Genomic DNA, 19,924 nt, shown 5'->3' with positions numbered 1-19,924 from the left:
GCAGGGGGCCTCAATGTGGTATTCCAAAAGCGAACCTAAAAATAGCGTATAACATCTTCTGGTCCAATCACAGCTCTTCTGTGAGAAAAACTTGCTGATTGTTGTAGTTTTGTGAAGAGTCACATGAACATTGGTTGAAGTGGACCTGAACTCTTGCACAGCACAGCAGGAAAACATATAGAAATGCACCCTGTATGTATTTAGAGAGTTTAGCCTGTCTAATTCCCCCTCATCTGTGACTAATCACTCGTTGTAATTTGATCCCTCAGCTGTGGCAGCCTCCTGCCATGGCAGAGAGCTAATTGGTAAACACAGGATGGTAACCCTATGTCTGCTGCCTCTGCTTGTTCAGTAAGCCAGCACCTATTCAGTAGGAGACCTTAGGCAAGTCTCCCTAACACTGCTGCTGCCTATAGAGGACGCCCTAGTGGCTGCTGCTCTGGCGCTTTGAGTCCGCCAGGAGAAAAGTGCAATATAAGTTTTTGTCTTTGTCTTTTGCTTCCTTGAAAGCAGGAAATGGACAGGCAGCAAATTTATTGCAGGATTTGTATCAGCTGTAACAAAGAAATGTTGTTTTTCTTTAAATGTTATTATGCTGTTGCTTATCTTTTAGAGCAGAGAGGAAGTGTGTGAGTTCAGGTCTGCTTCATACACAAGCTAGATTACTTGGCAAAGGGTGTGAATAGTGACCCCAATGCCTGGGCCAGCGATCAGCCAGGCAAATTGAGTTGACCAATAATCAGCCTGCTACTTTGTTCTCCCCACTCACCCTACCCGCGGTGTGACATCTCAACTGCGCCGTTATCGGCCTTCTGGGACTCCTCCCACATAGCAACACAACTTGACGCTGAGGGCCAACTCTGCACAGATGCATGCATTGTGACATTGCTTGTCAGGGGCGCCTTTACCGGCTGTCACTACAAGCGGGTGCCTGAGGCGGCATGAAGAGAGGGAGGCGCCGGGCACGCTGCTGCGGAGGGTGGTTTGACTGTGTGCGGCTGATCGCCGCTATTAAAATCAGCTGCTTGTCGGCGGCGATCGTGGTTTATTTACACCACGTGGTCGTGGTGCTCTGCCGCTTATATGCACGCCCCCCTCCCCACCCGCCCAGGCCCAGCCAATAGAGTAGCTGGAAAGTCTCGGTGGATAGTCCCGCCCACTCCACCTCCTCCAAATCGCCTTGCCCGCCCACCACCCCTCTCCCTAGCAGCAGCCGCAGTTTGTTTACTGTGTGTGTGTGTGCGATGCCACCTCTAACTCCGCCCCCTGCCTGAAGGCAGCGTGACTCTCCTGGCTGGCGCCGCATGGATGGGAGGACAGGAAGATTGCACGGCTACTGTGTCTGTGCCCCCTGCTGAGCCCCCCCTTGGCCGGCCCGGCCTTGCATGTGTACTGCTCTCTCTCTCCCCCTCCCGGACCCCCCAAACAAGTGGCTGCATTAGGAGTGCTGTGCTGAGGCAGCTTAAGGTAAGCCCATGCCCATAGTAGGCTAAAGTTGTGATCACTTCTTGCTGCTGCATTAATAAAAAAAAAAAAGTGGACCTGAACTCTTGCACAGGACAGAAGGAAAACTTGGAGAGATGCACCCTGTATGTATTTAGATTTAGCCTGTTTCATGCCCCCTCATTTATTACTAATCGCAAGTTGTAATTTGACCCTCCCTGTGTCACCTGACTGCCATGCCATGGCAGATAAGCTCATTAGAAAGCACAGGATGTTAACAATATGTATGCTTCCATGAAAGCAGGAAGTAGAAAAAGTGATGATTTATTTTAAGATTTGTATCAGCTGTAACAAAGAAATGTTTTTTTTAAAGTGTACCAGAGACGAGCAGCGTCTTTGGTACAATACTTACAGTAGGCTTCCTTAAACACGTTAGGGCTGCTCGTCCCTTGCCATTTCCCTGGGTGACTCCAGTCACCCATAATTGTCCCCGAAAGCCTGGCCGAGTTGCGCTCAGTCACACATGTGCGGCCCTTCCAGGTGCGCTCCTGTCCCTGGGCGGGATCGGTGCTTGCGCAGTACAAGTACAGGGACGGGAGCACGCCTGGCCGAGCCACACATGCACGATGGAGTGCAGCCAGGCTTTCGGGGACAACTGCAGGTGACAGGAGTCACCCAGTGAGATGGCGAGGGACGAGCAGCCCTAACGGAGCTTAAAGGAGTTATCCGGCCAAAAAAAAGAAAATAAACGCTACTTACCGGGGGCTTCCTCCAGCCCCAAGCTCCCAGCATTCCCTCGCCGCAGCTCTGTCCCGGTCCCCAGCGATGACGTCAGGCCGGCCTCCAGGTTGGCCTGTACTGCACCTGCGCGAGCGGCGCTGTCAATCACTGCCACGTGGAGCGGACTGCGCAGGCACAGAACTACTGCGCCGTCCGCTCCGGGCCACGTGGCGGTGATTGACAGCGACGTTTGCGCAGGCGAGCGGCTGCGGGCAGAGCTGCGGCGAGGGACATGCTGGGCGCTTGGGGCTGGAGGAAGCCCCCGGTAAGTAGCGTTTATTTTCTTATTTTTGCCCGGATAACTCCTTTAAGGAATCCCCAGGTAAGTATGGAACGCTTCTCATCTCAGGTTCAATGTAAAAATTATTATGCTGTTGCCTATCTTTAAGAGCAGAGAGGACATTCTGAGTTCAGGTCCACTTTAAAGTGTACCAGAGATCACGGTTTATAAAGTTTTTTTTTTTTACTTACCCTGGGTTTCCTCCACCCCCATAAGCACGGTTCTTCCCTCGCCATCCTCCCGCAGTCCTCTGTTTTAGCGATAATCAGCTCCGGCATTTGGCTCAGTGATGTCTGCCGGGGTCTTCTGCGCATACACAGAAGGTCAGCACTGATTACCGCTGAACAGAGGGCAATGGGAGGATGACGAGGGATTCATCCATGCTTATGGGGCTGGAGGAAGCCCCAGGTAAGTAAAAAATGTTGTAATTCGTGATCTCTGGGGTCACTTTAAAGGAGAACTGTAGTGAGAGGTATATAGAGGCTGCCATATTACGGTAATTTCCTTTTAAGCAATACCAGTTGCCTGGTTATCCTGCTGATCATCTACGTCTAATACTTTTTGCCCTAGACCCTGAACAAGCATGCAGCAAATCAGGTGTTTCTGACATTTTTGTCAGATCTGACACGATTAGCTGCATGCTTGTTTCTGGTGTGATTTTGCAGGCAGATAGCTTAGCAGGGCTGCCAGGTAACTGGTGTTGCTTAAACAGAAATCAATATGGCAGCCTCCATATACCTCTCACTACAGTTCTCCTTTAAATGCTATTGTAAACAAACAGTCCCAGGATGTGTGATGCTGGGAATACACAATAAGATTTTTCAGATTTACTGTCCGATCGATTTCCATTCACTTCTATGAGAAATCGATCAAAAAAACGATTGAAAATATAGTATAATATTGTGTGTGTGTGTGTGTGTGTGTGGGGGGGGGGGGGGTGTTTCATGTGGCTGAAGACTGGGGGGGGGGGCGCCACAGGTTTTCTCGCCTGGAGTGACAAAATGGCTAGAGGCGCCCCTGTTGCTTGTACCTGTGTATGAGGCATTAGTCATATCATTGCTTAGTCATTTCAAAAGTACCATGGACAGATTAGCCCTCTACATATATCTGCTGAAATAAGAGCATCTGTACCATGTAGTACAGATTAGAGGCACATTTACCTTACCATCTGAAGGTGTTTGTGTATTTTACAGCATTGCTAGTTATTCATTTTACATCATAGAAACAAATTACTTGCTTGTAATGTGTAGTTAGCACTGATGAGATAAAAGGTAATTGCTGATTGGTTGCCATGGTTTTAGAGCAAATTATTAGCTAAGTACAGAGTCACTAAATAGCCCCCCTGCAGAGAGACGCAGTCATCTCAGACATATAGGATAGTGCTTTATACCCAAAACATCAGTAAATTCTATCACTGGGAATCAAAGTGTTTAGTGCTAATTGAATTCCATCCACATTGCCTACCATTTCCTGAGACTTCCATCCACAATGATGTATAATTAGCTGACACTAAGTAGCTAAAAGTTTCTAAATGAGACCATTAAGTTATAATGTAAGGTGGCCAGATCATTTGCAGCTACTGCAGTATCAGCCTAGTCTCTGAGGCACTCACACAAGAGGCCTCATTTATAAGTTCTGTTAAATCAGAATCAGAATCAGAATTTATTATCGCCAAGTACAACGGTGAATTGTACCCGGAATTGGTTTTGGCACATACAGGGTCGTTGGTGAAGAAACAAGAAATAGCAAACAGTTAAGCATGGCACATACATAGACATGAGACAAGCATACATAGGACAACATTACAGCTTGTGCGTACAATTAAGCAGAGTGCAGCATCACATACAGGTAAGCATGGTACATACATATAAACAATAAAAGCAAAGATAAAAAACAAACAGAGAGCATTACAGCATACACGTACAGTTAACGTAATACAAGCATAGCAAAGCATACACTGATAGCAGGAACAGAAAAGAGTGGGACTGGAGGAGCAGCCTGAGAGCTGATATGAGCGCTGCCATCTTCGGCACTGGACGCTACACAGCGACACGCTCCCAACAAGACAGGTGCACCGATTTGTCCACGAAAGTAGAGAGAAAGAAACTGAGAAAGCCGAGAGGCATCATGATGGGGGCGGACAGCAGAGTTCACTCGGACCAGGTTGCCCGCTCCTGATTACAAGTCTGCACGGCTGGGTAATGAGGGTGCAGACACAGCGGGGGCCCTGTGGGGCCAGGGGGCACCTTTGGTGGGCAGCAGTGGTGGGTGTGGGGCCGGGGCCACCCCGGCTGGGCAGCAGTGGTGGACAGGCCAGGGGCGTTTGCCTTTGGTGGTGGCAGGATGCCCAGATGCAGCAGCCAGCTCCACTGGGAGGGGGGAAGCATCATCTCCTCTGTGGCTGCATGGTAGCCTACCTACAGCAGGTAGAACTGCCATTCCGGGACAGCGGCAGTGGACAGTCCCTGGCTGAGGCTTTTCTCTGTGCAGCATCTGGGTCTCCATGGCTGAGGCTCCCCGTGGCCTTGGTCGGCTGTGCGTCAGAGGAACAGCCGTGTTTCCCTCAATAGGCACGACCTGGTCCCTGGCAAGGCCCCAGACAGCCCAGAGCGCTGATCCGCTGATTGGCAGTACAACAGCGGCGGCCTGGACCTTGGCGAGCAGCCACCGATCAGCCGGGAGCAGTGCCGGAGGAGCAGCTGACTTCTTCCACCGTGTGGCCTCCCTGGCAGCAGCCGAGATGGAGTGTGGTTGGCGTGGAGGCAGCATGGGCAGCGAGCGATGTCTTGGCTGCACGTCTCCCCCGGCCGCAGCGATCCATCACTGCCGCGGAGCAAAGCAGAGCACATGGGCTGGAAGCGTCTGACCTCCCGATCCGCCAGCTGATGCGCACCCGAGGTCCCCGCCGCCATCACCGCCGCGTGGCATCATCCATCACCGCCGCGGAGCAGAACACGTGGGCTGGAAGCGTCCGACCTCTGATCCGCCAGCCGATGCGCACCCGAGGTCCCCGCATCCTCCCCAGGTGGGTCTAGGAGGGCGGGTGGGTGCATGGCGAGGGGTTAGGCAAGAAAAAAAGAAAAAGGCCGGAGCCCTGTGGCCGAGGCGACCGAACACGGCGCCATCTTGTTGTACATTAAAGGGGAATTCTGTAAAGTTTCATTGGATTGCTCTGTGTAAGAATAACATTTGTAATTGTTATCTTTTTTACACTTGCTTCTTTCAATTTTTCATTTTTATTTTTCGTCTTTAAAGTGATCCTTAAGTCAAAAACAAAAAATGAGTTTTACTCACCTGGGGCTTCCAGCAGCCCCCTGCAGCTGTCCGGTGCCCTCGCCGTGTCCCGCCGACCCTCCTGTCCCTGCCGGCAGCCACTTCCGATTTCGGCGACAGCCGCCGACAGGCTGGGAACGCGAGTGATTCTTCGCATTCCCAGCCACAATAGCGCCCTCTATGCTGCTATATGCTTCATGCTATATGCTATAGCAGCATAGAGGGCGATATTGTGGCTGGGAACGCGAAGAATCACTCGCGTTCCCAGCCTGTCGGCGGCTGTCGCCGAAACCGGAAGTGGCTGCCGGCGGGGACAGGAGGATCGGAGGGACACGGCGAGGGCACCGGACAGCTGCAGGGGGCTATTGGAAGCCCCAGGTGAGTAAAACTCATTTTTTGTTTTTGACTTAAGGATCACTTTAAACTATACTGTATGTCTAGTCAGCTCTCTAAAGCCACACACCCACATTGTGGTTTTTTTTTCGACCCACTTCTCCCATGACCTGTGCGTTTATTTTTTTTGCGCGACAAGCCATTGTTTCCACGATTTTGCGATGTGGGTACTTATGCGTAATTAGGTAAGCAGTTTTTTGGTGTGCTGCCATTATGACCATCACGGCGGCTCTGATCTTTAAGAAGGTTGCACTCTGTCATAGAAGGTTAGTGAAGATATACCCCTCCACCAGGGGTGGACAATATAATATATTGAGACTGATGATACAGAGGCACCAATCAGAATACAAGATTTAAAAACATGTTTAAAAATGGAGATAGTGGGGGACCTACCTCCAGAAGAAGTGCAAATTCAAAAACGGCTGTTTATTTATTTAAAAAATACAGCCACAATTACTCCACATGCAACGCATTTCCTGGCCTTCCTTGGGCAATAACATGGAGCATCTGTTTGTGCAGACCAATAAGCCTGGCACCTCCGTCTAGCAGTGAGTAGGGGGCTTAAGTAGTTTGCAAGGAATGAGCTCGGCCTGTTCAATACATCGTTGACAGATCCAGATATAGAGTCAGCTATAGTAGTATGGTTGACATAGCGGGAAAGATTTCTTCCATGATGGCTGTATTGCCTCTGGGGAGGGCTGGTTTCTGAGCTTCCAAAATTTGATAACTCACTTAGAAGCTAGGAAAGTATTTTCAAACGAAGGACAGAAATGGATAATTTCTTGTTCATTTCAGCTCAGATTTCTATTCATTTGAAAACTTTAAAGGAACTCTGAGCACTTCTCATGGGTATGCCTTTAAGCCAGACAACTTCCAACAAAGTCGTGCTATGACCCCTCTGGAGGAGCCTATTTCAATGGCCGTGCATGTCACTTCCTCTTCCTGCTTCATTCACTGATGCACTTCTCTAACAGAGAAGACAGGGGTGACTCCGAAGTTATAACATAGCCAAGATGGCTGCTGCGATTTTTAAATTGAAATTGAACGAAAACTATTCGATGTAGAACGGCGATTCAGGCATGAAATGAAAGAGGAGAGCCCAAGCTACAGAAAGGTATGCATCTTCAAGTACTTTGCAATACTGGTCGGAGTCTTAAAGGCATACCCATGAGAGGTGCTTGGAGTCCCTTTACAAATGAATTAACTTTAAGGCTGCTTTCACAGTGAGACGTTACAGGCGCACGTTAGTGCAGCCTGTAACGCAGCCCCACCGCACAGTAATGAAAAATCAATGGGCTGTTCACAGTGCCCACATTGCGTTACATTGTAACGCAGCACATCCGTTGAGAGTGCTGCATGCTGTGCGTTATGCGAGGCTAATTAATATTCACTGCACGGTGTGACGTGCAGTGGTTACTTCGTGGAGTGGCCGCTCTGTGCGGCAATTGGACGGGCGGGACCACGTGATGCCGCATGCGTCCAAGAGTACGCATCACGGACGCCAGAGTGAGCTGCACAACGCGGCTCACTCTGACGTCCACATCAGAGAGCACCAAGCGTTGAGTTAGGGGCACTTTATGTGCCCTATAACGTCCCCTAAATGCAACGTCCTGGTGTGTAAGTAGCCTAAGAGCATTTAATAAACATATCCAAACTCTTTTCTGTAAAACCTCGTACACACACTAGGGTATTGGACAGCTCCCGCTGGAGGCTACTGTGTCATGCACTTCACCATCTCTCCTTCCCCTCCATAGTAACAGAATACGTTGTAAGGCTTTGAGCACTCACTCCCAGGGCCGGCGCTACCATAGAAGCAAAGGAGGCAGCTGCCCCAGGGCCCCAGAGCTTGTAGGGGCCCCCAGTGGCTACAAGAGGAAAAAAATTTTTCAAATCGACCCTATAGTTTTTGAGAAAATCGATTTTAAAGTTTCAAAGGAAAAAAAATACACGTTTAAAAACCAGACGACTTTAATGGTTAATAGCAAATCCCCCTTAAATTCTAGAAACCCTAAATTTGCAGGATATGTTAAGGAGATCATTGGGAATAAGAGGAAAAAACAATTTTTTCAAAAAGACCTTATAGTTTTTGAGAAAATGGATTTTAAAGTTTCGGAGGAAAAAAGTTTCCAGGGGGTCCATACGCAGCCGCAGTGCTTTGGCCAGGGATCGCTATACAGCCGCAATATGGTTGTATGAAGATCCCTGGCATTTTTTTCCTATTTTCCCAATTTTTTTTTATGTTGAGTGTGGGATTTTTTTTTTTTTAAATTATGTGGGGTCCCCCCTCCTGAAACTTTTTAACCCCTTGTCCCCCATGCAGGCTGGGGTAGCCAGAATGTGGAGCTCGGACCGATTGGGGCTTCAAACCCTGACTATACCAGCTGCAAAAAAGGTCCCTTAATGCCAATTTTTGCTCCGGGGTATCTGTTGGGGGGGGGGGGGGGCAGGTTTATTTTGCCCTGGGGCCCCATTGTTGCTTAAACCGGCCCTGCTCACTCCAAACTATGGTCCGAGAGATTAAATCCCAATCCATGCAGGCGATGTTCCTTGTGCATCTACACACATCTTTAAAGCAAGCCTGAAACGAAAATAAACTTATGAGATAATGAATTGTAAGACATGACGCTAATAGAACATTAGTAGTAAAGAAAAGAGTCTCATATTGTTTTCTAGTACAGGAAAAGTTTAACCCCCCTGGTGGTCTATTAAAAACCGCCAGGGGGCAGCACAGCAGTTTTGGTTTTTTTTGGTTTTTTTTTAAATCATGTAGCGAACCCAGGGCTCGCTACATGATAGCCGCTCATCCCCCCACCCGCTTCGATCAGGAAATCCCATTCAAAGAACGGGATTTCCTGGAGGGCTTCCCCTGTAGCCATGGCGACGGGCGGGATGACGTCACCAACGTCATCGACGTCGTGACGTCATTGGGAGTCCCGATCCACCCCTCAGCGCTGCCTGGCACTTATTGGCCAGGCAGCGCACGGGGTCTGGGGGGCGGCGAGCGGCGGCTAATCGGCCCGGAGCGGCGGCGATCGGAGTGCACACGCAGCTAGCAAAGCTAGCTGTAACAACATCTGTATCTGCTACACAAAAAAACGCTACATAAAACCGCAAAACGCTAACAAAACGCTTCATAATAATAAGAAAAACGCTTCAAAAACCGCTATTGTTTTACGGATCTGCTAGCGGTTTTTGGTGTGCACTAGGCCTAAAAAGGCTGTGTCATTCAGCGCAGATAATGAAAACATACTAGCTTTTAAACACAAAATAAAGCTGTAGGGTTCTAAAAAGGTCATATTAGGAGCAGTGTTCTCCTCAGGCTCTTTTAGCTGGATGCTTCACCCGGCTAATTTTGGTGGACACCCGGCTGTCATCGGTTTGTCTCCTAATCCTCCTCCTATGCTGTAAGCAGAGAAGCGCTGGCCCTGCATTCCCTCGGTTGCACCCCACCCGGCTAATTTTTCATGCCACCCAGATGGAAAAAAAAATTCTGGGGAGAACACTGAGGAGGATAGATGCAATTGTTTATCTCTACAGTTTAATTTCACATCAGGATTGCTTCAAGGAATTAAAGTTGCAAAATAAATTTTAAAAGGTGTATAATTACAAATGCTTGTATTCGGTGCCTATGAAATTCCATACAGTTCTTTAATTACAATCGATTTATCACAGTTGCCTACTGTTGCTGTAATTGCTTCGGTTTATACAGCATCCTGTTAGATTGTGTATAGTATTCCGCAGCCAAGACGCTGTGCATTGTAATGCGCTCACATATATCCTTTGCCAAGATGGATAATGGCTTATTTGAGAGGTGTGGCCTGTGTGTACTATACTAATATTGACATGTCCTCAGGTTAGAGCATGCCCTGTTATGGCTTCATTGTACCACATATTAAAGAGCCCTCAGCATTGTTACAGTGCCAGGTACTAAGTGACTGAGTTCTCCTCACACAGCCAGGTGATAATTATTATTTCTACACCTATAGTTCTGACATTTTTCTGCAGCCATTTCAAGAGATCATTGAATTTTTTTTATTGCATGTCCTTCAAGGAGTTTCAAAACAAATCTATTTTTCGCTGTGAGGTAAAGAACCCACTTGTATAATTTAAAGGTGCCCATTAACGGTACAATTTTTTCACCAAATGTCATCTTTCAATGCGATGTTTACGATCGTATTGTATAAAATATTTGCAGTTTATGAAGGCAATTGATAAGGAACGATTCTTTGGTCGATTGCTAAACAGAATAAAATTGATCAGAAAATTGGATTTTATGATCGATTTGAAGAAAGAATAGTTCAGTAAATGTGAACATTCGATAATTGTCTTCCGATAAGTTACGATCATTCAAATTGCATCGAAATATTGCATTTAGTGAAAAATTGTACCGGTAATGGGCACCTTTAGGTTGTGACAGGAAACTGGAGCATCAAACAGACATTTTCTGCTTTATTATGCATTTTCTGTGTAGAGTAGAAGTAAAATTTCACTGTGGACTGAAAAATGTGCATTTAATGCACTCAGGCCCAAAGGATTATATTATGTGTCCTTTATGTGTCGATTTCTGCATTGCAATTCTTACTTTTATACAATAAAAAAAAAAAAAAACCTACAGTAACAACCTGCACTACTTTCTCACTTACTGCGTATGAATCAGGATGTTTATTTATTTTTTTATACATTTTTTTTTTTTACAATAAATATTACTATTTTTTTTTCTATCAGCCCCTGCCTCCTTCCCCCCACCAGCCAACCACAGTGATCGGCTGTCATAGGCATTAGCCTATGACAGCCGATCGCCTTTGTGCCTCCAGAGGGGACAGCCGTGTCACACAGCTGTCCCCACCACAGCGCTGCCTTATTCGCAGCGCTGTACATTGTAAATAGGTGATCCGAAGAAGAATCGCACACCACTGTGGAGGTGCAGGACCAAAGTAACAGTCAATAGTAAATCCAGAAGATCCGCACACTCACATGTAGGCCAGGTCTGCTTTTTTATTCAAGAGACGTGACACAATTCCATTCCATAACCAACGATTCGTTTCGGGGCCCCAAGGGGTCCCCTTTGTCAAGGTAAGAACACAGAATGGTTCTTCTGTGTTGTGAGTGTGCGGATCTTCAAAGATGTACATTGTAAATAGACGGCGGTTTCACGATCTAACAGTTTCCTAGTGGCGATCGCTGCTTGGAGACTGATTATGCATCGGCGAGCGCAATCTCCTGCATATCCTCGCCCCAGGACTTGACGCCAATTGGCGTTAGGCGGTTCTGGGGCTGCCACCGCGTTCACGCTAATCGGCGTGATGCGGTCGTGAAGAAGTTAATACTTTATCATATGCATTTTTATGTCAATTATGTCTGGCGATTTGTTTCCTGTTCCTGTACTTTGTCTCATAAATGTAGATGGAAAAAAACCCACACAAATGCACAGGCATAAACAGGCATGCTTTTTCGCAGATGGAAGTGTGAACCTTCCCTTTGTGCATCATCCATAAAGTTACATGAAGTGTGTTGTATATATAATGCTCTAAAAATGTTCACCCCAGTGTGGTAACACAGCAGTTAGAGTGTGAACAATAATATGAAAGTCTACAGACTATAGATCTAACACAGATCAGCCACCCTGAGCACTGCATTACAACTCTCAACACTGAACATATTAGTGTGTGTGAGCTCTCTGAATTAGCTTGTGGTAACTTCAGATCTGTGCCTGGAGCTGTTACACAAAATATTTAATTCTTTCCTATTTTGGCTGTGTATCAGTTGATCTGTGCCTGTACTTTCCTTTCCATCACCATAAATTACCTCAGGGCATCACATTAATCTGATGTCCATTGCTCCAGGCAGAAGGAAGATTTGGTGGCCTGGTGACAAATGCTTCTTAATTAGGCCCTCTCTGTGGTGTCAGCACATGCCAGCCTGGCAGGGGAGTGTTGTTCTGGGTAACCAACAGGCTGTGAAGCTTCAGTCTGGCTCCTGTGTGGACAAGACAAACATAGTAAATCACAAGGTCCCCAACAAAAATAGCACAGGGAAACCAGCCTGACAATAGGCAGTCTTGTTTCCCCTCAGAACATGTGTTAGAATTTGTCACTTGCATAGAAGACCCAGTAGAATAAACACAGGCTGGTGTCTCTTTCTAGGAATCCTTGTTGATACTGTAGCCTGATCCCTGGAGTGAGGGAAATGGACAATGACCAGTCTCCACTTTTTAATACATATCAATTATCCTTGACTAAAATGTAAACAAAGATGGGGGAGTGGACCAATCACAGGTCTGGTATAACGGCACCATTCCCAGAAATTACATTTTTGGAAGCCTGCACTAAATGCAGTTATATCTGGAAAACATTTTTGTATTGCTGAAAAAGTCACTTCCTTATAGTTTTTTTCATAGATGACAATGCATCAAAACAGTAAGTAACTAAGCCAACAGCAGAGGCCAGAATGTGGAGGAAAAAAATATCACCACAGGGAATACAGATTCAATTGAGGCTCAAGCTGGCCAAGTACACATTTTAGGTGGTTGTGGTACATTTACAGTGACATTCAATAGTTACAATTATAGTTGAACATTAAGTAAGTGTTCTTGTACATATATCCTGACCTATACCTTTCTATTAAAGCAAGCATGTACAGTACAGATAGGTGATAAGAGATTTGTCTGCTCTGTTTTCTTATTTGTGATTATGCACTTCCTGTTTTCTGTCTCTCATAGGGGAAGGAAACATAAGGACTCTTTTCCGCTAGCAGCGTTCTGCAAACCAATTCCAACCGTTTGTGGATCGCAAAATGCTAGGTTCTTGAAGCCTAATGGAAATTGTGGCAAATGTTTACGAGTATGGCATGGTGTGTAGTGTATATAACTCTCATCTTGCAGCTCTGGGACCCCGGTTTAAATCCCAGCCAGGGCACTATCTGCACTATCTGCACAGAGTTTGTATGTTTCCTCTGGACATTCCAGTTTCCTCCCACATTCCAAAAAAAGACAGATAAGTGAATTGGCCTCCCCTCTAAAATTGGCCCTACAGTATGATTGATATATGATTACAGTGGGGATTAGATTGTGAGCCCCTCTGAGGCACAGATTGACATGACAATATACTCTGTAAAGCTCTGTGGAAGATGTTGGCGCTATATAAATACTAAATAATAATTTATACAATGCATTTGTGACTCATTTTTCCTTATCGCAACTGTTGAGCCTACTTCATTTTTTGTGCACTTAAACTCCTGTACAAAGTAGAATACATGACTAGTTACTATGGGCAACAAGTACACTTGCTTCCCACAGATGAGGCCCTGAAATAATTGAATTTTAGTTTTTTTTATCCGGATCTTTAGTTCTGAAAAAGACATTGAGTAATCTATAGGTAAAGTGGACTTTTGGAGTTACCAAAAGTAACTCTGAAGGAGCTTACCAATACTGCAATCTTTCTCTACATGTCTAATATTTTCAGTCCCATCCTCAGTTATTTAATCCCCTGACTGGCAGCAGGGTAGTGCTTGGCTGAAGGGGGAGATTTATTAGGTTGCACCCTCTGTAGGAGAGTGATCTGTAGCATTCCACAAATTCCACAGTTAAAGATCTGATTACAGAACTTTTATAAATTGCCTGTCAAATCAAATCCAACTGAAATAAGCTGATCTAACTACATTCAGTGTGTATTAATAGACAAGGAGGATATTCTTCCGCTCACTAGAGAAATTACCATTGTAAAACCAGGTTTACACGTGTTTTCTGATACAGGTTTAGAAGGAAGATCCCCATGTCTGGTAACAGGGAAGTATGTTGTAGCTGTGCAGGTGGTGTTTTGTGTTTTGGGAATTTGCTGTAAAGGAAGTTAGCATTTTTAATTAGTAATGGTGTCACAGGAGAAATGGACAATTGCCCCAGGTCCCTCTTGTTTTGAACAATAAGGGTCATCAATAATACTGGTTATCACAGTAAAGAGACAACATTATAATGGGCATTTTAGAAATCAGAATACTAAAATCTTTATGACTGTGAAGTTTTAACAGTTGGGACACAGCTGTTTCCTCTGCTTATTTTCATTCTCTTATCCATTGAATGCCATGACATTCTGCAGTCCTTTAAAGCACACCTGAACTGAGAGGGATATGGAGGCTGACATATTTATTTCCTGTTAACCACTTTGCATCCAGACCTTGTTTTCAACTTATTGACCAGAGCAGTTTTGACAGTTTAGGTATGTCCCTATTTAATCAGAAATAACTTTATCCCTACTTATGACACAGAAATGAAATATATATTGTTTTTTCAAGACAAACTAGGCTTTCATTGTATGCCATTTTTCTTCTCAAACAATTTAGTTTTCTATGAATTTTAATGGGAAAACAAAGAAAAAAATAGGAAACATGTTTTTCTCAGTTTTACCAATTCCAGTTTAAAAATAAAAAGTGCTACTGTAGATAAAAAAACACAAATTTTGTTTGGCTATTCTTACTGCTTATCACAAAACTTAGATTATGTTCCAGTCACAATTTATGGTGAAGATATTTGATTCTGAAATAATGTTACAGAGTGTGTTTTTCACTATGAACTGAGAAAATAAAAGTTTTTTTAATAGGGCAGCACAGTGGTGTAGTGGTTAGCTCTCTCGCCTTGCAGTGCTGGGTCTCTGGTTCGAATCCCAGCCAGGGCACTATCTGCAAAGAGTTTGTATGTTCTCTCCGTGTCTGCGTGGGTTTCCTCCGGGCACTCTGTTTTCCTCCCACATTCCAAAAACATACAGATAAGTTAATTGGCTCCCCCTAAAAATTGGCCGTAGACTATAGTACTTACACTACATAATATAGACATATGGCAATGGTAGGGATTAGATTGTGAGCTCCTTTGAAGGACAGTTAGTGACGATATATATATATACACTGTACAGCGCTGCGTAATATGTCGGCGCCAGGGCCGGGCTGAGGCATAGGCTGAGAGGCTCCAGCCTCAGGGCGCAGTGTAGGAGGGGGCGCAGAATTCATTCAGCTGTCATTCCTAATTGTGTTTGAAGCAGAAAGAAATAAGAAAAGGGGATACATAGCAGTGACTGCAAGCCAGATAACTAGATATTAAGGTGTTGGGGAGGTTGTGGGCCCTGTGGCGCCTCTTAGTCTAATAGCAATCAGTGTGTGACAGCTGGGATGGAGGGGCGCATTTTGGTGTCTCAGCCTTGGGTGCTGGAGGACCTTGTCCCAGCTCTGGTCGGCGCTATATAAAATACTAAATAATAATAGTAAAAATCAATCTCAGTAGCTCAGGAAACATATATTCCCATTCACCAATTAGTCCTGCATCAGATAATGCCAGAAATGTGCACAGGAGCTAGCCCAATCCTGCACAGCACTGCTTCTGGACAGGTCAGTAGATCTACTGACCTGTGGCTTAGATGAAGTCCCAGAGAATCTATATCTACTGACCTGTGGACGAAGTGGTTAAACAATGCAAATTGCCTGGCTGTCCTGCTGATTCTCTGCCTCTAATACGTTTAGCCATAGACCCTGAAAAATCATGCAGCTCAGATGTTTCTGACTGAAGTCTGAGTGGATTAGCTGCATGCTTGTTTCAGGTGTGTGATTCAGACCGGTGGCGTAGCTAAGAAGCCGTGGGCCCTGATGCAAGTTTTACATTGGGGCCCCCTAAGCACTCTATACATAACAACTAATACGGTGCACCAAAACCTGCCAATGGCAACTACAGTGTCAGAGGTGCAAGAAGGGTGTAGGGAACAGTTTGTTAACCAAACCACTATTACCACTAATCAAAGTATCTGTAGAGGTGATTATTATGAGCACAGGACCATTAAAGAGCTAATACTGTAGTTGAGGGAAGGTCCTTCAGGGGGCCCTCTGGCCCAAGGGCCCTGATGCAGTCGCTACCTCTGCAACCCCTATTGCTACGCCCCTGATTCAGACACTACAGTTGCCAAAGATCAGCAGAACTGCTGGGCAACTGGTATCCCTCTCACTTCAGTTGTTCTTTAATCAACTGCCTGAGCTTGTTTCATTCAAATAACTATCACAGTTCAAATGTGCTTGTTATACTACATACAGACAATGTGTTGTCCATCAGGCTCAACCATGATCCTTTCGGAGACTCTCCAGTGTACAATGCTGCAGAGAGAAAGGAAACAATGCGGTCACATGTCACTGTGGCAAAGTTGCTAAATAGGCAAATTCAATGGGACGCCTGCATGAATTTTTGGCCAAGATGGTCCTAAGTGGGTGTCTCAGCCAAGAATTGTTTAACATGTGTACTTAGCTTTAGTTATTTATGGCAAACAAGCCAAATCTTTTATAACTGACAGTTCATAAGCACCACTATAGCTAAAGCTTTGACATTCTGCAAGCTCAATAGTAATACATGTATTAGCAACAGAATAAGATTCTAAATGCTCAGAAATGGCACTTTGCAATATTTAACATCAGGGGCAGTTCTTTCATGAAGCAATGTGAATTATATGTTTCAGGGCAGCAACAAATAGAGGGCGGCAAGAGGCGGCTCCCCTCCCCAAATGTCCTCCTCCTCACACTCCCAGTCTCCCCCTCCCTACATGTTCAGCGCTGCTTCACTCACCTGCTCTCAGCATTCCAGCAATGGGATCTCCATCCGCTTGTAAAGCGTCTTGTATCCATGGTTACAGCGGTGCCTCATGTAACCTGTTACGTGCTACCGGGTCACATGAGGTGCTGCTGTAGTCTGAGATGAAGCAGGACTTCATGTGTGGCTGGCGATCCCATCAGTGATCTGCTGAAATTAGGTGAGCACATACCCATCATCCTGGGGCAGGGGCGTAACAATAGACCCTGCAAGGGATGCATCCGCAGGGGGGCCCAGAAGCCACAGGGGGCCCCATCCTGAGAGACTGATAACTACAGGTACAGAGAGTAAAACTTTTCCATTCTCTGCACAACTGTTCTAATGACTGCATCTGCTCAGCTACTGATAACAAATCATACAAAGTGTTGTAGACAGAGATTTGTAGACAGTCCCTATTCAGTGTGCAGCTGGCTCCTCTGCACAGCCCCAGCCCAAAACCTCTCTACCCCTCCCCAAATGTTGTGTACTGTAGTGATGCTGGAGGAGTCTGCAGAGCCAGTTCTGTTCCATCAGAGATGGACAGAGTGAGTGTAATAAGCTGTGGCTGGGAGCACACCCGTCTGTCAGTTTTCCGTATGCGTTTTCTGTACACCATGTGTGTCTGTATGATTGAAAACATGCACATTGTATCACAACTATTGTAATTGATAGAGAAAATTCCTGCAATGCTTTACTGCTGTCAGTTTTTATCTGCATGGGCAAAACATGCTCTAGCCAATTGAATAACATTGGTTCTCAGTTTATTGTGCAGAAAGCGGGAGGGGGACCCATCCAAAGTTATGCAGGGGAGTCCAGCGATTTCTAGTTACGCCCCTGTCCTGGGGATCAGATTCTGCTGGCCAACAGGGAGGAGATGCTGGCTTGGTGGAAGCAGAGGGAGGGAAGCGTAGTGCCAGTGCCTGCAATGCACAGTCTGATGTGCTTCTCCTCTCCAGTCCGGCTCTGCACACTTACGTTATTCATGTCCTTCATCAGAAATTTTGCTCCATATTGCATTTGTCTGCTGTATGATGCAAATCTCCTGTTCCATCATATCTTGAGTCACTCACCATCACCGGGTAATTGGTATTATTTTACACCTGACTGTTCTCAAATGTGGTCTTTCCTGGACATAGTTGTCATTTTTTGTGCTCCAATGTTCCTTTTTTGGGAATACACCCCTCACAGTACTTTCGTTTTGGTTACTTTATATATTTATATTAGTTTACATCAATGCTTTTTCTTTCTGCTCTTAGTTCGGCTTCTCAGTCAAATTTTAAGAACCCAATGTGGCCCACCAGTCAAAAAGTTTGCCCCCCCCCCCCTGTGCTTGCTCCTTTCTGCTCCATTCCAAACTAAAGCTGAATTTGCCCTGTAGTTGGGTGTAAAATTACAGAAATACACATCGGTAAAGTGTCCCTGTCTGATGAGTTTCAGAGTGGACAATCAGGCTATTATAAATGCATAGTTGTGACTATGGTTCCTTTTAAGTGGTTAGTTCTCTTGCCTTGAACTGCTGGGCTTGTATCCCACAAAGAAGCAGAACACTCCTGGTTAATAGCAGCTTTAGATATGACCATGGAAAAACAGGTCATCCCAGCCCTGCAGGCAAGAAACCCTAAAACGACCTACAGTTCACTGCATACCCATCCACTGGTTCCCTTTGAATGATAATGTGTTTGTCTGCATTCCCAAATACAGGGTTAAACTTTTTTTCATGAAAGTTATTACGGTTTGTAGCCTGTAGTGTGTGCGTTTTAACAGCCAGAGGTGTACATAACCCAGTTTTCATTGTATCTGGTGTCACTTGAGATCAGCCTACCTTGAAATGTGAGCGCACGGTATAAAGCTGGACAATACTACGTGCTGTTAAGTAATCCATCCCCCACCAGTAACAACTAACAATGCCTTTTTCTTTCCTTTTATTTCTCACAGCGATGAAAATGCACGTAAAGATCTGAAGGCCTTGCCAGCTCTCCCTACCAGAACCCTCCAGGAACATCCCTCGCTTTCCTACTGGTATGCATTTAAGATGCAAGAATTTGATTTTTATCCAAGTACATACATATTCTGCAGGATAACATCATGCATGAATTCGCTAAGACAATGTACAGGCAGACGTCTTGCCGAAAGCTAAGGATGGGGAGGTATCTTGGGGTTCTTGGAGCCAACATGAACCCTGGGGCAGACATTTCTGGGCCCAGCTCCACCCCTCCCTCCTGAATTTCATGAAACTTGGTTTAAAGAGGAACTTTAACTAAGGATTGAACTTCATTTAAATCAGTAGCTGAAATAAATAATAATAATTCCCCCTTTCCCATGAGAAATATTTCCCTGAAATAGATCATCTGTGTTAGAAAATAGCTGATATTGTGGTGAAACCCCACCCACAGTGTGATGTCATGACCAAGGTCCTGACAGTTTGCTGAATGTGAACCTCGTTGCATCGTGGGAAATAATAGCTTTTTCCAACTGCCAAGCAAGCAATATCTCCATTTGTGCATAGAACTCACTGTAACACAAACATTCTGTACAGATCACCTTGCAGAACTAAAGATGTCACCACCAGTGATACATTTCAGAGTTTAAATCAGAGAGGGGGAAGATTTTACAATGGGTAAACACTGGCTAAACTATTCATTATGCTATTTTCACTACAGTTCCTCTTTAACACGTAACTGGTATAACAAAATGCAGTTTCACTAATCTATTTCAGATCCCCTCCTCATCTACAGAGATGATCAAACAACTTGTTGAATATGCAAATGCCTGTTTACTAGAAAGTGACATTTGCAGGGGCTGAATCAAAAATAATTTGATTTGGGTGCCAAGAATAAATTATCCGGAAGATGGTATATTTATCAAGCTGCCGAGGAATGAATTGCTATCTCCTGCTTCTGATTATCCCCTGAAAAAAATCGCCTGCTGCAAAAACTAGTTCCTGTCCAACTGGAATTTACATATTCAATTAAATATTTTCTCAACTCTGCTCATCAATAATGCAGTTTTGCTGCTTAGTTGATTTTGCCTTTGAAACTGGATATGATAGTACATCACCTTCCATTGTTTACGTGGCAACAGGTTGCGCAGACGACACCTCATTTCTGCACACCAGCAATTTGCCACTCGGCTATTGTTGCCTTGCATCAATCTGATTCTGCAGAACG

General features: G+C 45.3%; 1 protein-coding gene across 4 annotated transcripts in view; it reads left to right on the top strand.

Moving 5' to 3' along the window:
• Nucleotides 1–19,924, top strand: part of FRMD4B (FERM domain containing 4B) — a 361,625-nt gene that overhangs the window by 234,472 nt on the left and 107,229 nt on the right. For all 4 annotated transcript variants that reach the window (XM_068253954.1, XM_068253952.1, XM_068253953.1 and 1 more), the window contains exon 8: nt 18,693–18,776. In XM_068253954.1, coding sequence (XP_068110055.1) covers nt 18,693–18,776 — 84 coding nt within the window. The remainder of the gene's footprint in view (nt 1–18,692; nt 18,777–19,924) is intronic.

Source organism: Hyperolius riggenbachi, chromosome 9, assembly GCF_040937935.1.
Source record: "Hyperolius riggenbachi isolate aHypRig1 chromosome 9, aHypRig1.pri, whole genome shotgun sequence".
NCBI lineage: Eukaryota > Metazoa > Chordata > Amphibia > Anura > Hyperoliidae > Hyperolius > Hyperolius riggenbachi.
The sequence above is the reverse complement of the archived record's forward strand: the minus strand, read 5'-3'. Positions and strand labels throughout refer to the sequence as shown.